Raw genomic sequence first — 21,033 nt, 5'->3', positions numbered from 1 at the left:
TAAGTTTGCAAAAAAAATCATATTCAGTGTATTAATCCAAACCATGTGGTAATTTAGGAAATGAAAAATAAAATCTTAAAATTTTCGTACTAGGGCATATGAATGATTTATCTCCAAATTACTATTAGGTAAGGTGTGCGAGAGGGACACCAGCCCAAACAATGACCTCTCATGTGGACACACTTTTTGACCTAACTACACAATCTAGTTTAATAATTCTAAATCTATGGGTAAGGTTCACGTAGAAAACTTCTATGGAGCTTCTTTGATGATTCGTGGCAGCATGCGGGGATTCTCCTTTTTTATGTGTCCACCCTAATTTGACGTTTCAATGTTTTGACGTAAACAAGAAATACGCCCGTGAAAATATTTTGCTGCTCAATTATGTATTAATTCCAGAGCTCTAATTAAAACGATCAGCTCCCGTGGATAATCGCATACACTTTCCAATAGCCAATCGGATCCTGTAGTCTTTCCTTCCTATATTCTTCAAAAGTGCGTGGAAACATATCAAAGAGTGACCAAATGAGATATCAATGCGATCGTCAGTGAGCTACATCCTGTCTCACGCGCCCGGAGAGTCGGTGATGTCGCACCCCGACTACGCGCAGCAGGCGCAGCACCATGCCTGCCTGCTGGTGCTCGTCAAAGGCGTCGGGGGCATGCTGAAGAACTTTAACAAGCTGTGGGAGAGGATACAGAGAGTCAACAATATTAAAGTTACTGGTGAGCTACTTTTGCTATTCTAAGGGCCGGTTGCTCCAAACCGTCTGACACCGTTAAAGCGTTTGTAAAATTTTATTATATTAGGAAATTTTAGGAAGTTCCATAGAGGTCTGCTGCGTGACAATGATGTGTCTGTTAAATGTGGTTGATGCAACTGGCCCTAAGGCTATCGACGTGTCTTACAGACATTCTGTCTGTGTTTGAATTCAGTTGTGTTGATTTCAAAACCTTAGTTATAACAATGATTATATTAAATGGTGGCTGTAGTATTATTTCTTGTTGTTATTTGATCCCATCAGATATGGGGCAATATAAGCACCATTACATATAAATATAATTAATTTAATGTTGTGCCTACATTTGTGCTACCCATAGGACATAGGGTCCCCCCACATCTAGTGTCTCGCGAGTGTAGCGTCGGGCCAACTGTGTGGAAAAACACGCTGCGTCGACTTTTTCCATACAGGCTTTGCCCATGGGACGTACACTAGACGCTAGTTCAATGTATGGGGTATATAGTTCAAAATAAAAATACACAGAAGCAGGAGTTAAACCATAATTTGAATAGCAGAGAGACAAATACAGTACACCCCACCACCTAGAAGATCCTCATTTAAATAAATAACTTCTACTATGCCTAGTTCTACTTTAGGTGATAAGCATACTATTTTTTTGCAACTCAAAGCTATGGTTTTTTCTAGACTCAAGTGGTCAAGTCAGAGACATCTGGGTGCGCTATGTTCGAGACTATCCTGTGGAAAATAATGATTGGGGTGACTTTCAAACACACAGGTAATGTGATTTTAATTTATATCATCACTACTTTTTAAAAAAACTTGTATCTTCATCTGTCAATGAAAAGAAAATTGTAGTAAGTATGTATGGAATGCATATAGACTTACTGCGTTTTAACTTTGAGAAGCAGCGTGAGATACGAGATTTTTTCAAAGTAGTGACAATATGTTTCAAAGATTTTCAAAAATTTATTGATATACAGCATACATACAAAAATCAACAAGATCGTAAGCAGCTGCATTAGTGTAAAACCACACCCCGGACACTGGCGATCAAATATATGAAAGAGGCGCGTTCCTAACACACATTCTAAGCTCGTGTAGGTGAACGCGTACTATGCTTGTATGACTGAAATATGACAAGTCTACTGTTCGCGTTTTTGACAGGCGGTAACTGTGAGGTAACCGAACTGGGGTGGGCAGCACTTTCGTGAATGAGATATGACAGGTCGATTGGTCGCGTTTTTGACAGGCGGTAACTTTGAGGTAACCGAGCGGGTGGGCGGCACTTTCAGCGGGGAGCGGGAGTGGCCATACTGTACTCTTGTGTGTATAGTACTCTTTATTATACTGTGGTAAAACTGTGTTTATAATACAGTACAGTATTTTATGTTGTTTACAAAATGATGTGTGTTTTTGTCAAATGTGAATGATGTAATAGTTTTGTGTGCTTAATGATGCTCACAATATTGTTACTGAATTAATCAAATTATATGATACATACATATATGTAGGTATAGTTACAAACCTATTATTTTTTTTGTATGTTTTCCTATTATTTTTGGTCTATCCTTAACTATGCACTTGCTTCCAAAACAGCCATATTATGTATGTTGATATGATAGATGTTGTAATTGTGTAGATATTGTAATGTATCCCTGTTTCTGTACATCTATAATTTCAGGAGGCTCCTTGGCCTTATAACACTAAGCAAATTCAACAACCAAGTAGAGCTGAATGAAGTGTGCCGCGTCCATGAATCGCTAAAAGTGAAGTACTCCAATACTTTGTATGATTCCCGGGCGTTTATGTTCGGCCCAGTGAGCAATATGAAGAGACCGGAACAGGAGCCTGAGACGTACAGCTACGAGGATGACAAGTCGAGAGGAAGCCTTGGTGACAGGTAAGAAAAATAAAATAAATAAACAAAATAGTACATTACGATACAAGTGCGTGAAAAAGGAAGTTCGAAATGAGTGGCGATAAATTAAATTAAGTTACGAGTTTCCTTTTCGCACGTGCATCATACGACGTTTTTAAATACAGATGGCCCTCCAAAGTTTCGACCTGATAAGAAATGAATCACTTTTAGCACTAAAAAACATAACATAACATAGCCTTTATTTCCATGACTTAAAATAAGTTTTAACAATCTGTAAATATTTCAATCTAAAAACGTGATTAAGACATGGCCCCTGTTCGGGTATAGGCCTCCTCCAACTGCCTCCAATCACTTCTTTTTTGTGCCTTTTCCATCCAGTCTGTCCCCGCTATGTTTTAGCACTAGTGTGCGTAAAAAAAGCAATCATCACCCAAAGCCAAAGCACCAAACCTAGGTATTTAATTTCACACGTTTAGTCACAATTCGGTCCCCTTATTTGTAAGATTCATTATTTATGACGTTATCTGGGTAAAAGGACCTTATTGTCCATGGCGCTTACGGCGTTATGAACGATGTTCGTGTACAAATACGACGCCGCGGGATGTAAGCGCCACCGACAATAAGGTCCCTTCACCCAGACAACGGCACATTTGAAACCACTTCCAATAAAGGAATAAGAAAATCTAAAGTCATAGTTTTTAATTTGTATAGCAAATAGCAAAAGTTTCAGAACACATTGAACTAAATGCTGTGCCCTGTGGTCCGCCCTAAACCAATACCTAATTGAGCGTAATATCTACTTTATTTTGCCTTAGTTACTGTAGAATGCTGTTCTACAAATTGAATGCAGATTATTAACAGTTTAAAGGGCATAAAGCAGAGGTGTAAAAATCATGGAAAATTGAAATAAAGCTCAGAGTGGTCAATATTATTTTACCTCGGCCTTCTAAGCGGCAACCCACGTCCCACACTCAGGCGACGCACTTCGCTTTAGGCGCGCGTCGCGTCGCTTGGGGCGCGTCTTACGTCCTTCCTATACAAAATGTACTGAGGAGACGTTTTTTAAATTACACTCGGGCGGCGCGGCGCTGACGTCCGTTCCGCGTCTTACGACGTGCGTCGCCTGAGTGTGAATAGTCCCTAAAGGTTCGACATTACCACATTTTCTATCATTTTCAGATCATCAATCCCCAGTGAACACGCAGACAGCCTGTCATCAGCCGAAAGCTTCCCCCAATCAGCCTCGTCCAGTGCCTCCATTCCCCTCCCCGAAGAAAACTTCACCACCCCCTCCAACTTCAAGACAAACGCCATGTTCTATGGAGAGAATGATCCTGTGCCAGATTTGGAACAAAATGTGGCTGATCTGATTAATGCACTGTTCTGGGTGGTTGAGTCTAGGAGGTTGGAAAGATCTAGAGAAAAACTGGAAAAGGTGTCACTGCTTTTGGCGCCTTTTGAGAAGAAGGACTTTGTTGGTAAGTTTCACCCTCCACTATTTAGTCACTTTGTTGGAGTTTCCCCAAATCTATGGACACAGAATCGGCTCTAACCGACAAAAATCGCTCGTTTGTATGAAGAGTTGAAGACGCTTACGCGTCGGAAAGCTGAACGCATTCGTAAAGCAGATTCCGCGTCAATAGGTTTGGGCAGACCCTTAGTGATATTCCAGGGAATAATTAAGTAAAAAGATAATCCTTTAACTTCAATATGTGGGTTCGTATAGAGCAACGCACGTCTCGAGGCAATATGCTTGCGCTGCAAACGGTGATGCGGTTCCTCGGTTGAGCGTCCTGCCTCGGCCGAGGTATCAGCTGCAAAAGTGGATGGCTAATTTATCAATGAATTCATTCATAATTTCTCCATGGACTTTTGCAGCTGATAGTACATCCAGGTCGAACTTTTTCCTCGCGAGCTAGCCTCGTGACGTGCCTCGCTTGGACCTCACTTAGGCACACCTCGGACAATGGCGATCAAATATATAAAAGAGGCTACACGAGTTTAGACACGTAGGAATGAGATATGACAGGTCGACTGGTCGCGTTTTTGACAGGCGGTAACTTTGAGGTAACCGAGAGCGGGTGGGCGGCACATTCAGCGGGAAGCGGGAGTGGCCATATTGTATAGTACTCTTTATTATACTGTGCTTGAGGGTTGACTCACTGTGTGAAATCTTTAACCTTTTTTCTCAGGGCTGGATATGGAGTCTCGAAACAACAAGAAGCGTTGTATGGGCCGAGTGACAAAGAATCTAGCCGACTTGACCCTGCAATCCGGTCTCGTGTCTGAGAGCCTGAGTCTCTACCACTCGTCTGCGGAGATACTGAAATCGGTTAATGACTGGCTGTGGCTTGCTGCTGCTAAAGAAGGTATGTTATGTCCAAAAAAAGAAAGTTGACACTAATTTGTTAACTAACGAAATTCTTGTAATAAGTATATGTGTTTGAAATGCTACCATTGTTACCACTAACCCGATTTCTGGTCAGCCGGTCTAGTCAAGATTACAATTGCTATCGCTCCGACGACGTAAGTCTACAGTTGCGTTGCGATTTGATCGCTATAGAGCGTAAGCGGTTAAGACGTTGGCTAGTACCATGTAATTTAAAAATTAATATTATACTTAAATATAAAAAAAATCGTAAGCAAAACCGGTGGTATAATCCTGATAGTTATTTTGTTTTTATTTAAACTTGTTGCTTCTTTCAGGGCTCTGCGCATCGTCCGCCATTCTACTCTACCCGAATTTAAGGAACCCCACTCCTCTACAAAGAAACGCAAGCTTGCAAGAGAGCTCTCCCAACAAGTCCAAATCTTTAACCCTATTCCAATCCCAAACAGACCCTTTCCGAAAATTCAAAACCACCTCATCACCTCTCCGTTCCTCAAAGACCTCTAGTCCAGTGAACCCTCCTAGTGAATTAACCCCTTCATCATCAGACAGTATCGAATCATCTTCGCGACAATCCGAAACAGACAACGCCGACTCAGAATCCTTAGCATCATCCAGCGACATCGAATACCAGAGCCAAAAATCGTACTTAGGTCCAGACTTGCCTTCAATCCCTAGACAACCTCAGTCGCAAATCATCAACCAATACTTGCTGAATGGAGATGATATAGTAGAGAAGTACCGTAAAGCTATAATACACTACAGCAAGTATCAAAATGCTGGTATAATTGAAACGGAGGCGTGTTTCAAAGCGGCGAGGATAGCCGTGGAACAGGGGAACTGTCTTCATGTGTCGGGTTTTCTGCAGAATGTGATATTTATCAATCTCACTTTGAGCGAGCAGGAGAAGATACAGAGATTTGACACGCTGGCTGAGCTTTACATGGAAATCGGTACGTTATTTTATCTTTTTTTTTTCATTTAAGGGCCCCCCAGATCTAGCGTCTCGCGAGCGTAGCGTCGGGAGTCGGGACAACTGTATAGAAAAAGACGCCGCGTCGACGTCGATAAATCAATTTCCTAAACAGTCTAAGCCCGTGTAGGTGTACCATGCTTGTATGAGTGAGATATGACAGGTCGACTGGTAACCGAGAGAGGGCGGGTGGCACTTTCAGCGGGGAGCGGGAGTGGCCATACTGTACGATAGTAGGTGATCTTTATTATACTGTGACACGTGTCAAATCTTTGACCAAAGGCCTAAAAGGTTAATTTAATAATGTATGTTCAGGATTTCTCCGCAAAGCCGCCTTCTGCCAGCGTCTGGCAGCAACTCGTCACGTGAGCAGCAACAACCCCAACCCGGACTGGCAGCGGTGCTACTACCTGATGCTTCACAGCTTCCCGGGACAGAAGCTCAGCCTGGACCCTAACTACGTCATACAGCATCAAGTTGGCAAGTGCAACATCTTAAACCAACACACAAAAAAAAATGTGACTGCATTTCAGTTGTTCTTTTATAAGAACTACTTGGAGTTTCCAATCCGCATTGAGCTAGCTATAAGGACTATGTCCCTAGATCTTTTAAATTAGCTAACACTAGAACCCTTTAAATATGGCACAGAAAGGCGCTACAACCATGTATCAAGAACTCTTCCCATTTCATTCAATTAACTAATAACAGGACCCAAAAATCTTGCTGTGTTCCTCTCCGCAGCTCTTTTAACCGCCTTGTATCTAATGTCCACATCATCAGATGTTGATAATGATTAATAGTAGTGATAATGTTCACGCAAAATAGGCGCAAGACGTCGAGTTGCGGAAAATCGCCCGAACTATAATACAATAGTAGTGATGTTGATTCAAAAAGTTTCCATCCCATTTGTTTTACAGGTTGGCCAGCCCTTCAAATCCAGCTGCTCCAAGAGTTGGTGATCGCTGCTCGCCGTATGGGACACCCCGCCCTTGCTACAAGACACATGACTTTCCTACTACAGACCATGTGGCCGCATCTTACTAAACAGCAACATAAGGAGTTCGCAATACAGCTGCAGGTAAGATGTTATAAATTATAATGTCTTATAAAGGTTGGCCAGCCCTTCGAATGTAAGTTACTTCATGAGTTGGTAATCTCTGCAAGTCAGTTGTTTTATTCATCATTACATCTCCAATTACCCAAGTTTTTATTGGGTTTAGAAAATTGCTGAACTAATTTATTAAACTAACAATGTACAACTGTTACTAAATTGAAAAAAAAATCAAACACAACTAATTTTACTTCTCACCTTACATGCATAGAGCTTGGAGGTAAGATTTAGTATCTAATTTACTTGATGTGTCCTATATTTAACTAATAATCTATCTTCTTGTAAACTACTTCGTGTTTATGCTTTTATAATGTTTCAGACTTTTGATTATCTTTCTTTTGTTAAATCTAATCATTTCTAAGCATTTTCTGCGTTTGCGTTTGCATGATATTTTTTTATCTCAATTTAATTTTATTTGTTATAAACATGATTTAGCATTATTCAGCATTTGTTATGATACGTAGCATTATTCAAACGCACCTTTGCTTCGATCCTGCACGTTGCATGCTTGGCGGTCTACATTTCGTATAAATATTCACGTTAGTTACGTAAGGAAAGACCTAAAAACACGGCTGCCTGTACTGCCGTTGATCGAGAACGATGAGCGGTCATCGACATGTGGAGGACTATATATATATATACATTGTATAAAATTGTGAAAAAAGCAAGAACAATACATATTGCGTGAAACAGGCAATGTACACAGGATTTATTACATTATCTTCACCCAAAAACGCAAGTACCTACTAAAATTACGAAGCCTGTATTTGCTATCCATTTGAATATTGATCAACCAAAATTGACCCAATAGCAGAAGTCCTTGCCTTGCCCCCCACATTCATCCCGCAAAGCTATTCTAAGACTAAGGGCCAGTCGCATCACAGTTAACTGACATGTCAAGAAGTCTAATAGATATTCCCGTACAAAAAAAATGCGAACGCTAAATTCCGTAACAGACGGTTTGTTGCAACCGACCCTATGTGCATTATAATTCCAGTATAGTTCAGGCATTGCTAGGACTTGAAAAACCCTCATTTGAACTGTTTTTCCAGGCACTCTCAGCGCAATGCGAAGGCGGCCCAGTGCCCCTAGTCCTGAAACAGGCGAAGTGATCCCCCCGGCCAACCTCACCCACGTGCCGTCCTGCTCCGCGCTCGCGCCCCGCCCCGCGCCGCCGGCGAGGGCGCCTCATCTGATAAAGTGTAAAACACAGAGCGGCCCGTTTATATTCACGCCTATACACTTTGGCAGCTTAGAGAGGAAGGCTAAGAAAGATGAGGGGAAGATGGGTAAGCTATACTACGTTATTATATAGGTATTTATACCGTGGATAATTTCATTCACGTTCCTTCCTGTTCCGCTTTGTGCCTCGACCGCCCTGCCGGCGCGGGCGCCTCATCTGATAAAGTTTAAAACGCAAAGCGGGCCTTTTATATTCACGCCTATACACTTTGGTAGTTTAGAAGAAAGATGAGGGGAAGATGGGTAAGTTATACTACGTTATCATATAGTTACTTATACCTACCCTAGTTAACTTAACCCGCGTGCCTTCCTGCTTCGCGCTCGCGCCTCGCCGAAGAAATATGAGGGGAAAATGGGTAATTACTTAGTTAAACAGTGGAACAAATTCAGATTTTCTAGCTTTATAGGGAACTTGACTGTACTTAAAATAAAATATTTTATACCATGCACGAAATAAAGCATCAGATAAATATAAGAAAAACATGGATAAAGTTATTTTTAAATCCAATTTCTATTTAATAAGTCAGATAGAAATATATCTGTGTAAAAATGTCCAATAATATTTATTTATTTATAAAGTAACAGTTGACCGAAACGTCACTCAATTCGATTTCATATTAATTCCATATTAGCAAGTCGTTGAATATGTTGAAATTAGTTTTGACAGTACTTAAAAAGAAGCTGATTTGACTAGGAGGCAAGTAGCCTATTGGCGCTTCCGAATTAATATCCGAGAAATTCCTTTTTATCTCGATTAAGACACAAGATTAGGTACAGTCGCCATCAGATATAAGTTTAACACGCCTCTATTGCCTAGGCGTTAGAGGCGTGTTCATATTTTTGAATTCGTATTAATCTTACTCTTACTTTACAATATTTGTAACACCCAGCTATTTTAAAGACATGTAATTTTAGTTTTTATATCAAGCAGTTTTTTTCATCTCTTACTGTGTTTCTTTTGCCGCAATCTAATGGCCGCTGCTGATTCCATCATATTATTGATGATAGAGGCCATTGGTGATGATGACTATATTTCTTTTTCAGAATACCTCTGGGTAGAAGACGACATATGCGAAGTCCAAATGAAGCTAACCAATCCACTGCCGTTCGAACTAAAAGTGTCCAACATGCGCCTTCTCACCTCAGGCATAGTCTTCGAATCCATTCCAGAAACTATCATACTACCCCCTGACTCCCCTACTACTGTCAACCTCCATGGAACTCCAAAAGAAGTGGGAGATTTACAAATCATGGGGTACTCCACACATACTCTAGGAGTAAAATCTAATTGTAGACTCAAAAATATGCCTACACCGAACAAATTCCCAGCTTCATACACTATAGAAGTGATCCCAAGTCTACCCACAATAACTATAGAGACTACGGTGGCGCCATCTGGTAATTTGAACTTGCCAAATGTGGAGAATGTTGGCAGTATCACGAATATTTCGCTGCATAATGGGGAGAGCACGGATTGCACCATGAAGATAACTAATACTAGTAATGTGCCTATTGAGTATTTGGATTTGGCGATTCAGGTAAGGTTTCAGGTCAGCTTTTTTAGTTATTATTCACTTTGCCTACAAAACTTACCAAAAATACGGTTCTAATCATATTAACAAACTTCTACATTTTAAGCATTGGACTGCCAAATTTTCTTTTCTCAAACATGCAATGAAATATTGTCTTTACGTTCCTTAAAAAACAAACTGGGAATATCGCTTTTCGGGCGAAACAACTCACAGAGGACTGTAAAGGATTTCATATTATTTTTTACGGACAGACCTGCAAAAGTAACTTTTTTTTATAAAATATTGTCCTTTAGAGCATTTTTTTTCATTGTATGTTTGAAAAAGCACTATACATGCCTCGGCGTGAAAACGGTTCCCGGCCTCGTATCCCTATCCGGTATATACTAACTTGGCCGGAAACTGCTACATTTCAAGCATTGGACTGCCAATGTACTATTGTGCGAATGAAAAATTATACAGATGTAGTGCGAAAAGGGTTTCCTTCGCATTTTTCATGCTAGTTCAGTCAACGTCAGTACAGTTTGTACTGAGACTGACTGAAATAGCATGACACGTTCGTACGTTTCCGTAACAATACGAAGGCAAATCGTTTCGCACTACATCTGCACTTCGGTAATCAAGCTTTTAGGAGCTACTTTTATATTTTTCTTTTAATAGCAATTGTAACAAACTATACTTTGTCAAACAAGTTTGTCAGTAAATAAGAACAAAGAAAACTATAGGTTTCTTTTTCTCTAGCACCCTAAAGAAAAGGATGCATATAGTTTTCTTTGTTATTATTTACTGACAGACTTGTTTGACAGAGTATAATTAAATATTTAGACATCACACTTTTGCCTTCTTTATTCCAGTCAAACATGGACACCCAACTCCAATCAAAAGTGTTCCAATGGTCCAACGACGACATCCAATCGCAACTGCCAATCCAGCCCAACTCCACCGCTACTATAACCATGAAACTTTACGGAGAAGCGGACTTCCTAGACCTCGGAGGTGTTGGTGGGGAAAACATGTTCCCGAATAGTTTGACGTCGAATTACCCGTCGAGAGTTGGGTCGCCGGTGCCTAATGCTCAGACGTCATTGCCTACGCAAAGTTCCAATGCGCATACGTCGCTTAGCAGTGGTTGGTGCCTAATAGGAACCTTTCTGGAAGTTTCAGGTATTTTATTTCGAGATTTCTAGTTATTTAGTAAGGGGATAAAATATGTTCCCGATTTGTTTGACGTCGAATTACCCGTCGAGAGTTGGATCACCGGTACCGAATACTTCAGACGTTATTGCCTACGCAAAGTTCCAATGCGCATACGTCGCTTAGCAGTGGGATGGTGCCTAATAGGAATCTCTCAGGAAGTTTTAGGTATTTTTTTTTACTATGTTTAGATACTACAGCATCGTTCGGTAAAGGCATGCTATTCTAAACCAGAGAGCCCCGCCTAATAATATCACTAGCGCTAGAATATCTAAGCGATCGCAGTGTGCTAGAAGAATAGCTGAACTAGTATTATCAAATACAAATTTCTCGTAAAAAATTGCGACACATGTACTTTAACATAATTATGCCAAGACCTTTCTTATTAAGTCGCAACAAAAACTATAAAACCTTCATTCCTTCCTTTTAGATCGACCAACTCTCACACAACCAACTGGTCAGCCCCTATATCAGTGATGCCACCTTCACGCGGCAGACAGATTGAAACACAGGTTAGTATTTTATGTCTACAATAATAAATGAATAAAAAATCATTATGGCGCGAACACATTGGGTTGTTTACAAAATCGGTCGCCTAATTTTTCAATGCAAGTAATGTGAATCGCAATTTTTACCCTTGAAATGTACAAATGAATGAATAAATGTAGAAAGAAAACTGAATATTGGGTTTTTTCTAGGTGATAATAAGATACTCTGGCGGCAGAGGTAAAGAGATGCACTGCCGGCAATCCACTCTACAGATCAATCTAGAATTGTTGCCGAGCGTGTCCATCACTCACTGGGACGTACTACCTGCGGAAATGTAAGTTCCATCCACTATTTATTAATCTTGTATTTTCCTGCGGTAATGTAAACTGAGAAAGGTACTCTAATAAAAAAATATATGGAAGGGATGCCCGAGCAGAAACGTTATAAAGTCATCCCACGATAAGTTTGAAACAATTTTGACAGCTGAAGTCAAACTTCTAGAAATGATGACGTTTACTTAACCCTTACACGGGCTATCAAAATCGTTGCAGACTTATCATGGGCTGACTCTAGTTAGGGCCCGTAACTTTCATACCGATGACAGAAAATGGACGTCACGCTGCATATCGTTTCGTATCACTACTTTGAAAAAATCTCTTATCTCATGCTTCTCCTCAAAGTTAAAATCGCAGTAGTCTATATGCATTCCATACATACTAGTAGCAGTCTTGTATATTTTGTTCGCGATACGAGTCACCAGTGTTTGGGGTGCGAGGAGCGGGCGGGAATGTGTTAAGCGCGCTGTGATTGGCCGTTTCAAGGATAATTTTAAGTCGCGCCAGATGAAAAGGGACAAAGTATGACTGTCCCTCTACTGACGCGTAAGTGGCCAATGTGAAGTTGACCTATGCCGGCTCTGAATAAATTATAAATATGACTTATTTGTGGAATGTAATGCCGTCTTTTTTTAAATTTGAGCTTATTGTTACCTTTCCACACCATTTCACACTACATGTGGACATCTTTAAGGCATCAAAATACCCTTTTCCAATTTTTTAGTGCGAAAAACCCGCGCTGCTTTCGGGTCTGTTACTTGGTCGATACTGATCGGGCACGGCGAGGTTAGAACTTATAGTTTAGTCTGCCCGCGCTTATATCAGTGCAAATACTAGGAAGGCTGGCGACCGCGAGTCGTCTTGTAATGGATGTCTATAGGGGTTGGTCTGTGGTTGTAATCAACGTTACCTGTTTTCAATTTATCTGTAACTCTCTCTCTCTTTCTCTCTCTCTCTTTAGACGTAAAACTGTAGATTTATAAACTACGCAACTAAAAATTTAAGAAAAAAGACGTTATGTAATAAACCCAATAATTCACAGCCCTAGCCAACTCTACCTTGTGCTCGACGTGTCAAACCTGACGTCAGAAGAGATGGAATTCCATTACGCGCCACAAAAGCACATTCTCATAGAGAGCCGAGAATCCTGCCGAGTGCCCGTGCCACTACCGAGGTGTCCTTTCAACGTTCAACCCTGCAAGAAGGACGAAGGTAACCCTTTCCTTTTCCTATTGTAGAAAGTAACCTGTTTATGAACCCCAAGGCTCTTTGATCTAAGCCCCGGTTTGGGGATTTATTTGTGTTTTTGACATAATCTAAGTCAGACAGAAGAGATGAAATTCCACTACGCGCCCCAAAAGCACATCCTTATAAAGATGTTTCCTAATAGAGATTGCTGGTGCTGTAGCTATTCATGAAAGCCTCGCCTGCAGACCCGATATTGGGCACTGTTTTTATCCAAAAAAGTACCCTATTCTGTACCTGGCTGTCGCATTTTGGCGTGGGTATTCGTTCGATAATTGTGCAGTTGTCCTCGAGTATCAAGGCTATATTTATATTTTTGCCGGGTGGTAATTATAGTTATTTGTTATACAAGGGGGCAAAGTTGTATTTTAACGCCGAGTGTGGAATTGAAAAACGAGCAAGTGAAAGGATTCTATAGTTGAACCACGAGCGAAGCGAGTGGTTCGAGAATAGAATCCTGAACTTGCGAGTTTTTTAACACACGAGAAGTAAAATACATTTGCACCCGAGTGTAACACAAAACTTTTCCCCTCACTACAGCGAGGAAACTACAACGCAAAAAATGCGTTTATTACTGCTTCCAGTAGTTCCACAGGTGGTAAATCATCTTTATTACTAGATTCACCTACTTTTATCAATTTTAAAGCAGTTAATTTGACTTTATTCAAGGTCAAATTGCTTTACCCACTAGTGGATAAAATGCGTTTTTACCCGCTGGTATTGAAGGACAAAACACGTGTTTCCGAGCTAGTGAGGGGAAAATGTGTTTATGGGCCTCCTGGTCAATTCTGTAACCATTTTTTTCTACAGATGCCATGGAATCCAAGTCAATAAGCACCGGAACGTCCACCAACAGCCTAGAACTCATGTGTTCTGAACACATCACCAACAACGTGGAACTGCAGTGGCACCTCGTCCACTCTGACATACGTGGCCGCGCTTCTGTCAAGGGCATAACGTTGTCGCAAGCTATGATGGATATTGTTCGCATGTCGCCATTGAACTGGGGTAAGTAACTTGGCTTATTTTGTACTAGCTGTTGCCCGCGGCTTCACTCGCGTCAAATTCTAAAATTGCGGAATGATCCATACAAACTTCCATCTCCCATTTTAGGGAAGTGGGGGGTTAGAAAGAGACAAAAAGTAGCCTATGTCACTCTCCATCCCTTAAACCATGTCCACTTAAAAAATCATGTCAATTCGTCGCTCCGTTTTGCCGTGAAAGACGGACAAACAAACAGACACACACACTTTCCCATTTATAATATTAGTATGTATAGAAATATTCAGTAATATAATATCACATACAACGCGAATAACGTAGAACTGCAATTATACCTGGCCAATCTTTCCACTCTGTTTTTAGCTCTTTAAAGCTAGGAAGCATTTTAATTACAGTGCACCTGGATTTTACTGCAATACCCGAAAAATGTGTTAGACCACTCTTTTACGAGTAGAGTAACCAAACAACTCATCGATTTTCTCCAATGTTTTATGCATGAAAATAACTTTAAATACCCTTTTTCCTCTACAGAAGTAAGCGTGAACTCTCAATGCATCAAACCTCAAGAAGAGTACAGCTGTACAGCTGGCGAATGCATCTCGCTCGGCGTGGCTGTATGGAACCATCTTAGCAGACCGTTGCATAGACTCTGTCTGTCAGTTCAACTGTATCAGGACTACAATAATGGCGTGCTGAGCTATAAGCTGGATAACAGGGTTGCTACTGCTGGAAATAACAAGTGAGTTGACATTTACAGCGTATCACATTATCCGGTCCGAGTCCGATATCGGATGTAACCGATATCCTATACTGTGGTATAGGATATCGGTTACATCCGATATCGGACACTGGCGAATGGCGATCAAATAAATGAAAGAGGCGCGTTCCTGGCACACATTCTAAGCTCGTGCAGGTGAACGCGTACCAAGCTCGTATGAGTGAGATATGACAGGTCGACTGGTCGCGTTTTTGACAGGCGGTAACTGTGAGGTAACCGAGAGGGGTTGGGCGGCACTTTCAGCGGCGAGCGGGAGTGGCCATACTGTACGATAATACTCTTTATTATACTGTGCCTATACAGTATATTAAAGGCACCATCTTTGAATTGACCTTGAATTGATTGATTATCTAGTTCGGCAAGCTGAAACCTCCTCAGTAGACCGCTGCATTGCCCCTTCTGCAAGTTGAGAGACACTATTAGTACTGTGGGTATACAGGCCATGTAGGCAAAAATCTCTTATTTATCGTTATTCATTTGTTTTCAGAGTGGTCCTCACAACACTGCCGGAATCCGCTAAAGCGTATCACGAATGCACAGTCGTGTTCCTCACACCCGGCGAATACAAAATCGACATCCAGTGCTCGACCACAGAACCAATATTAGATGACCCCTCCATGGAAGACCATCAGTCCTTGATCCAAACTTGCGCGGAGGTCAGCCATACCTGGCGATTCATACCGCCAGTCGCTATCAGTGTAACTGACTAGTTTTAAGCACAATTGTTTATTTTGTTATGAATCTAAAGTATTTATTGGCACGTTTATTTATATATGAGGCTCGTTATTGTATGTTCAATTGTTCAGGTTACTAATTAGGGCGCTAGTAGTTATGGTTTTCAGTTCTGAGGATGTTTTCTGCAACTATTTCTACATGCTCTTAAATTATAAGCGAAGTAGCCTGTGCTGACGGTTAGAGTATAATTATAAAATATATTTTTCATTTATTTAAGCTGGATTTTTATTTTTACACCTATTACGCATTGTTATTATTCAGAGCCTTCTTTGTCCCACTGCTGGGCAAAGAACTCCCCCCTCTCTTTCAGTTCGTATCTGTCTAATATTATGTCTAGCCAATCAAAATGAGTTCAGCACGGGAAGCATCGCGCGATAGACGATAAAATATCAGGCCGTCCCTATCGCACTTACAAATAGTGCGATAGGGACGGCCTGCTATTTTATCGTCTATCGCGCGACCATGCTTCCCGTGCAGGTCTACCCGCCATCGCCGATGTGGTCTGCCGGATCCCTCCGGAATTTGACTCGTGGGGCCCCCATTTCATTAATCATGATCGGAACTCAAGAGGAAAATAAAAAATACAATTAAAATTTTTGGGTTATTATTTGTCTCCCACTAGGAAGTTCATAGAAAAAGTATCAGTTTCAAACAAAAGTGCGAGTTATTGACAAAATCGCGCAAATTATACGCACAACACATGTCCTTCTTGCAGTTATTGCTATTGAATTGACGCCATTTTTTTTATCCAATTGGCGATGTAATTGTTCCGCCTTGACTGGACTTATGAAGGTATGCGATTGGCTGTATGTCCAAATACTGAAGTCTGAGAATAGTAAAAAAAAAACGCAACTGTCAAATGAATAGTGTCAACAATCGGCTTGTTTATTGAATTTGTAAATTAATACAGTAATAAGCATCAATTACTGTAGTTTTGTTGTAACTACTCTGCTATAAATCAACCTTAAGCAAAATGGCACCAGGTAACTGCGTAGTGAAAGGCTGCAAGACGACACTTCTCAACAAAGGGCCCGCCACTAACTTCCATCCGTAAGTTATTATATTCTTCATTTATTTGCCATACATTTTAAATAATAATCGTATTTACATCAAGAGTTTATAGTCATTAATCACATTCATGAATGATGTAAAAATGGTGTGATGAGCAAACAGTGATGAAAATATTGAAAATATTAATAAACATAACCTAAAAGTATTAGAATTATTGTATTGTCCTTTGGCTTTCAGATGTCCAAGTTCATTGGAAATGAGGAATAAATGGTTACAAATTCTGAAGAATAGGTGTACTATACTGGATTGGGCTAGAAGTAGAATTTGTTCAAAACATTTTGAGAACAAGTACTTTGATGCCCAAAGAAGACTGAAACCAAATGCCGTACCTACATTGTTCCCAGCAATGGGAGCTGATTCTTCTAAGACTTTTGTTAAGGTAAAGACAATCTTCTTTAATATATGGAATCAATATGTTCAGTTGCATTTATTGAAATACTTACAAGCCAAATTCAAAAAACATATGAACATATAAGATGCACATGCAAAAATATTTTTTGGATATTGGCCACTAGACCAGTAGTGGGCAAAGTACGGCAAAGCATTTTATCCGGCCGTCCACTCATCCTTCAAAATAGTGTGTGATATAGCCAGCATGAGCAACATAGTTAACATGCATTTTTTTGTAAATCTGGCCCTATAAAATTTCTTTAAATTTAGGCTCCCAATGAAAAAAATTTGCCCACCACTGTGCTAGACAATACATTGGCACATCTTTGTATCATGAACTTAATCAACATATATTTAATGCTATCACATAATAAATCCCATGTATGTTTGTATTTGTAATATCATCCTAAGATTAGTTCTATCTCTTAATTCACTTGTGAATCATAAAGTATAATATATGTTAAAATCTGTTTTAATTTGTAGCTAAATATTCATTGATCCTGATGTTATTGTTGCAGAATACTAACTCTTCTAGCTCTAAGTTGGACAAGGCTCTTAGCCGGATGACACAGGCAGAACTCATGTCGGATGTCAAGTTAACTTTACTTCGAATGAAAGAACCCATTAATTTGAGTGAATTTGTCTATGATGACATGAAATGTAAGCCTGATGCCCCAATGGAAGCTAAACTGTGGGTATTGATCAAGAAACAAGAATATTTGAATAATTTGCTGACTGAGGCAGTTGTAAAAAATAATAGAAATCTTGAAGTTCTACAGAAGAATATGACTGATAATAAATCGGGCCGAAAAGAAATGGAACAAAACACTGAGAATTATAAGTATATTATTAAATGCCTGCAAGAGAAACAAGCCACTTTAGAAGAACAGGTTGAAATACTGACCGCTGTTGAGTCTCGGTAACATAATAATCAAACATATTTTAAGTAATTACACTAGACAAACTGAATGTTTCAGTTATTTCATGAAGTAATATTAGTTTTCATTTTGCATTAAATATTACATAAGATTTTTGCTGATATGTTGTGTGTTGTCTATAACATCTCCATGATTAATTAGTACTTGGACTTTGGTAAATAAAGACACAGATAATTATTATACTCATTTTATTTAGAACCCCTAGTAAGTCTCATTTATTACATATAAGCCTATAGGTAATTTGAAATAATTTAAATGAAATTTTCTAAAACTTATCTAATATACAAGGTATGTATTATTGTACTATTAAATGTCTTGAAATATTTATTAATTCAGTCTTAAATCTATATAAAAATTGTCACTAATAAAATAAAAGCTATTTCCTTCTCATTTGTTTCTCAAGAATTTCTCTCAATTTCAATTTCTTATTGGTTTTGTCAGCCAGAGGTCTACCCAGTGGGACAACTTCCATTTGTTGCAGGCGGCGCCTGAACTTTTGATAGAACTCAAGCACACTGGTGTCAGCCCACACATGCCTAGAGTCAAAATCTAATACTCGCAATGTATCCAAACTCTGAGCCCTACTAAGAGCTACATAAGCCTGGCCGGCTTCAAATATCTTTGATAAAGACATTTCCACACAATCTAAAGTTAGACCTTGTGATTTGTGAATTGAGAATGCCCAAGCTAAATTTAATGGAATTTGTCTTCTGCACAACAGATTTCCACTAGCATTCTTCACAATCCAACGCTCAGATCTGGCTGTATACTCTTTTTTATTCTTAAATCTTACTACAGGATATCCTTCTTCAAATCTAACTACAACACCTCTGGCTCCATTTACTAAACCTGAATTTACATTTATGTTTTTAAGCAACATTACTTGTGCTCCTATTTTTAAGACCAATTTTGATGGAGCTATAGTTTGCATATCCAGTGTTTTACTAGCATTATCACTATCTTGAGATGTAAACACTTTTTCTTCACCTTCCAAATCTTGTAATTTGGAGTTATTTATCATTTTAGAGTCATTAGTGTGAGAACACAGTCTTGTTGCCAAAATTCCATCACTTTCAATCTTTTGCCTAGCAGTACCTATAAGTTTGTCACTTATTTCTTTAGTCACTCTTCCTATTCTTATACTATTTAATATGGATATAAATTCTGGATCCTTTTGCCTATGGACTTGCTTCAGTTCATAACACAGCTGTATACATTTATCCCAACAGGCTGTTTGGAAACAGAATCTCTTTCCGGTTTTCCCTTTTTCAACCACTGGCGGTAATTGTAGAAAATCTCCACACAGTATGAGCTGTATCCCTCCAAATGGTTTATCATTTCTTCTAACATGTCTTGCAACAGCTTCTAATTTCTGTAAATTAGATAGGTCAATGTTAACACAACACAATACAAAATATACAAATAAAACAAATTATTACAATGAAAATACACATGTATTTGAAAAAATACAAGTGAATTTAATGACTACAGTAATTACCTCAAAGAATGCACCATCAACCATGGATATTTCATCAATGATTAAATGTTTACACTTTCTCCACTTCTGTGCAACAAGTGGTAGCTTCATTGCTTTCTCACACAAGTTTTCAATGGTCCCGCTCCCATCTCCTATACCAGCAAATGCATGAAGTGTCATCCCACCTAAAATTACAATAAATATTATTTTACTGTACCAGAAAACCTGAAAAATAATAAAATAAAAAAGTGTATTATCTTGTTTTACTTACCAACATGGCATGCAGCTACTCCAGTAGAAGCAGTGGCTATTGTGACATCAGGAGGTAATGCTGCTACAATTCTTTTTAGCAAAAAACTTTTGCCAGTTCCCGCAGATCCTGTGAAGAACACATTCTTCCCTCCAAGACAAGCCTCCAGTACTCTCTGCTGCTCCGGATTCAAAGAACTAGCTGTTGTTAGAGGTGATGGAGAGTATAGTTTCTTGGGTGCAGGGCCTCTTGTGGAGTCATCATGCTTTCGCTTTTTTGAAGGTGGAGAAGGTGTGGTTGTAGTAGACTTCGGAATTTTACTTTTAGCATTGTGTATATCTGCTACGGTTATAGGACTTATTTCCTCAAAAGACTGTGCTTTCCCACTGAGCAACTTGGCTCTCATAGATTGTTTAGATGGAGTAGTCGTTGACGATGCTTCCTTATCTCCAGTCATCTTGACAAAAATGGTCCTTAAAAATGACACGAGATTTGTTGGCGGCGCGTTGGATATAAAGAGCGTACAACCCGCCTCTTGGAATTTTACACTTGCCTTGCCTTCAGCCATGAACTTTTTGAAAACATTTATTCCTTTTAATGCCAGTCGAATAGCTGCGTTCTTTTCACTTGATATTTCCATATACATTTCACGGAATTCATTACGAATAAGTCGAAGAGATGCAGTTCTGCAATTCACCTTTTTCAAGATGGATCCTTGCGGGGTCGTCCATTCTAATGTTGTCGCACAAGACAAAAATGAATCTCCACCCTCCATGATTAAACTTATGATTCGAACTAATGGTTTTATGTCACAAATTTTAAATTTAAAACAAAGAAACTGCAAGAATGCGCAAACGCAGCGCCGCCATAATTTGCTTTGACAGATAACGGCCTGGCAGGTGACAGACGCCAATTAGGTCACTAACCCTCCATACAACGGTCCAAATCATACTTTTTTTTAACTTAACACAAATAACGATTTCTCTCACATATTCATTTGATTTATATAATATATATATATATTTACTTGATTTATAAAATAATAATAATGGTGATACATTTTCATAAGCAAAGGCTATTATGATTAAAATTTAAAAGACATTATTAAAATTAACGTATATGTTGGTTTAAAGTAGCTAACCAACGACCGTACCGCACCGCAAACCTTGGAATTTACGCTCGTAAGTGAGAGCGAGAAAAATATAAACCTTTCTCACTCTCACTTACGTGAAAAAAATCCACGGTCCCGGTGCGGTGCGGTCG

General features: G+C 39.5%; 3 protein-coding genes across 3 annotated transcripts; 2 read left to right on the top strand and 1 right to left on the bottom strand.

Moving 5' to 3' along the window:
- Positions 1-320: 320 nt before the first annotated feature.
- Positions 321-15,860, top strand: LOC125231193 (protein brunelleschi). The gene is given in 19 exon segments (XM_048136565.1): positions 321-726; positions 1,428-1,518; positions 2,425-2,643; positions 3,802-4,100; positions 4,815-4,991; positions 5,329-5,964; positions 6,300-6,464; positions 6,902-7,062; positions 8,148-8,187; positions 8,190-8,384; positions 9,382-9,875; positions 10,721-10,974; positions 11,163-11,228; positions 11,491-11,572; positions 11,759-11,883; positions 12,927-13,096; positions 13,940-14,137; positions 14,663-14,870; positions 15,397-15,860. Coding segments are annotated over 19 exon segments (3,993 nt in total). The 5' UTR covers positions 321-536; the 3' UTR covers positions 15,620-15,860.
- Positions 15,861-16,512: 652 nt separating this feature from the next.
- On the top strand, positions 16,513-18,220 carry LOC125231039. Its single transcript, XM_048136380.1, has 3 exons — positions 16,513-16,694; positions 16,893-17,094; positions 17,624-18,220. The coding sequence occupies exons 1-3, from the start codon at positions 16,618-16,620 to the stop codon at positions 18,026-18,028; spliced, it is 684 nt and encodes a 227-aa protein (XP_047992337.1). The 5' UTR covers positions 16,513-16,617; the 3' UTR covers positions 18,029-18,220.
- Positions 18,221-18,250: 30 nt separating this feature from the next.
- LOC125231038 (ATP-dependent DNA helicase PIF1) lies at positions 18,251-20,626 on the bottom strand. The gene is made up of 3 exons (XM_048136379.1): positions 19,792-20,626; positions 19,542-19,705; positions 18,251-19,415 (listed from the first exon to the last, which is right to left on the bottom strand). The coding sequence occupies exons 1-3, from the start codon at positions 20,543-20,545 to the stop codon at positions 18,420-18,422; spliced, it is 1,914 nt and encodes a 637-aa protein (XP_047992336.1). The 5' UTR covers positions 20,546-20,626; the 3' UTR covers positions 18,251-18,419.
- Positions 20,627-21,033: the final 407 nt, after the last annotated feature.

Source organism: Leguminivora glycinivorella, chromosome 11, assembly GCF_023078275.1.
Source record: "Leguminivora glycinivorella isolate SPB_JAAS2020 chromosome 11, LegGlyc_1.1, whole genome shotgun sequence".
NCBI lineage: Eukaryota > Metazoa > Arthropoda > Insecta > Lepidoptera > Tortricidae > Leguminivora > Leguminivora glycinivorella.
The sequence above is the reverse complement of the archived record's forward strand: the minus strand, read 5'-3'. Positions and strand labels throughout refer to the sequence as shown.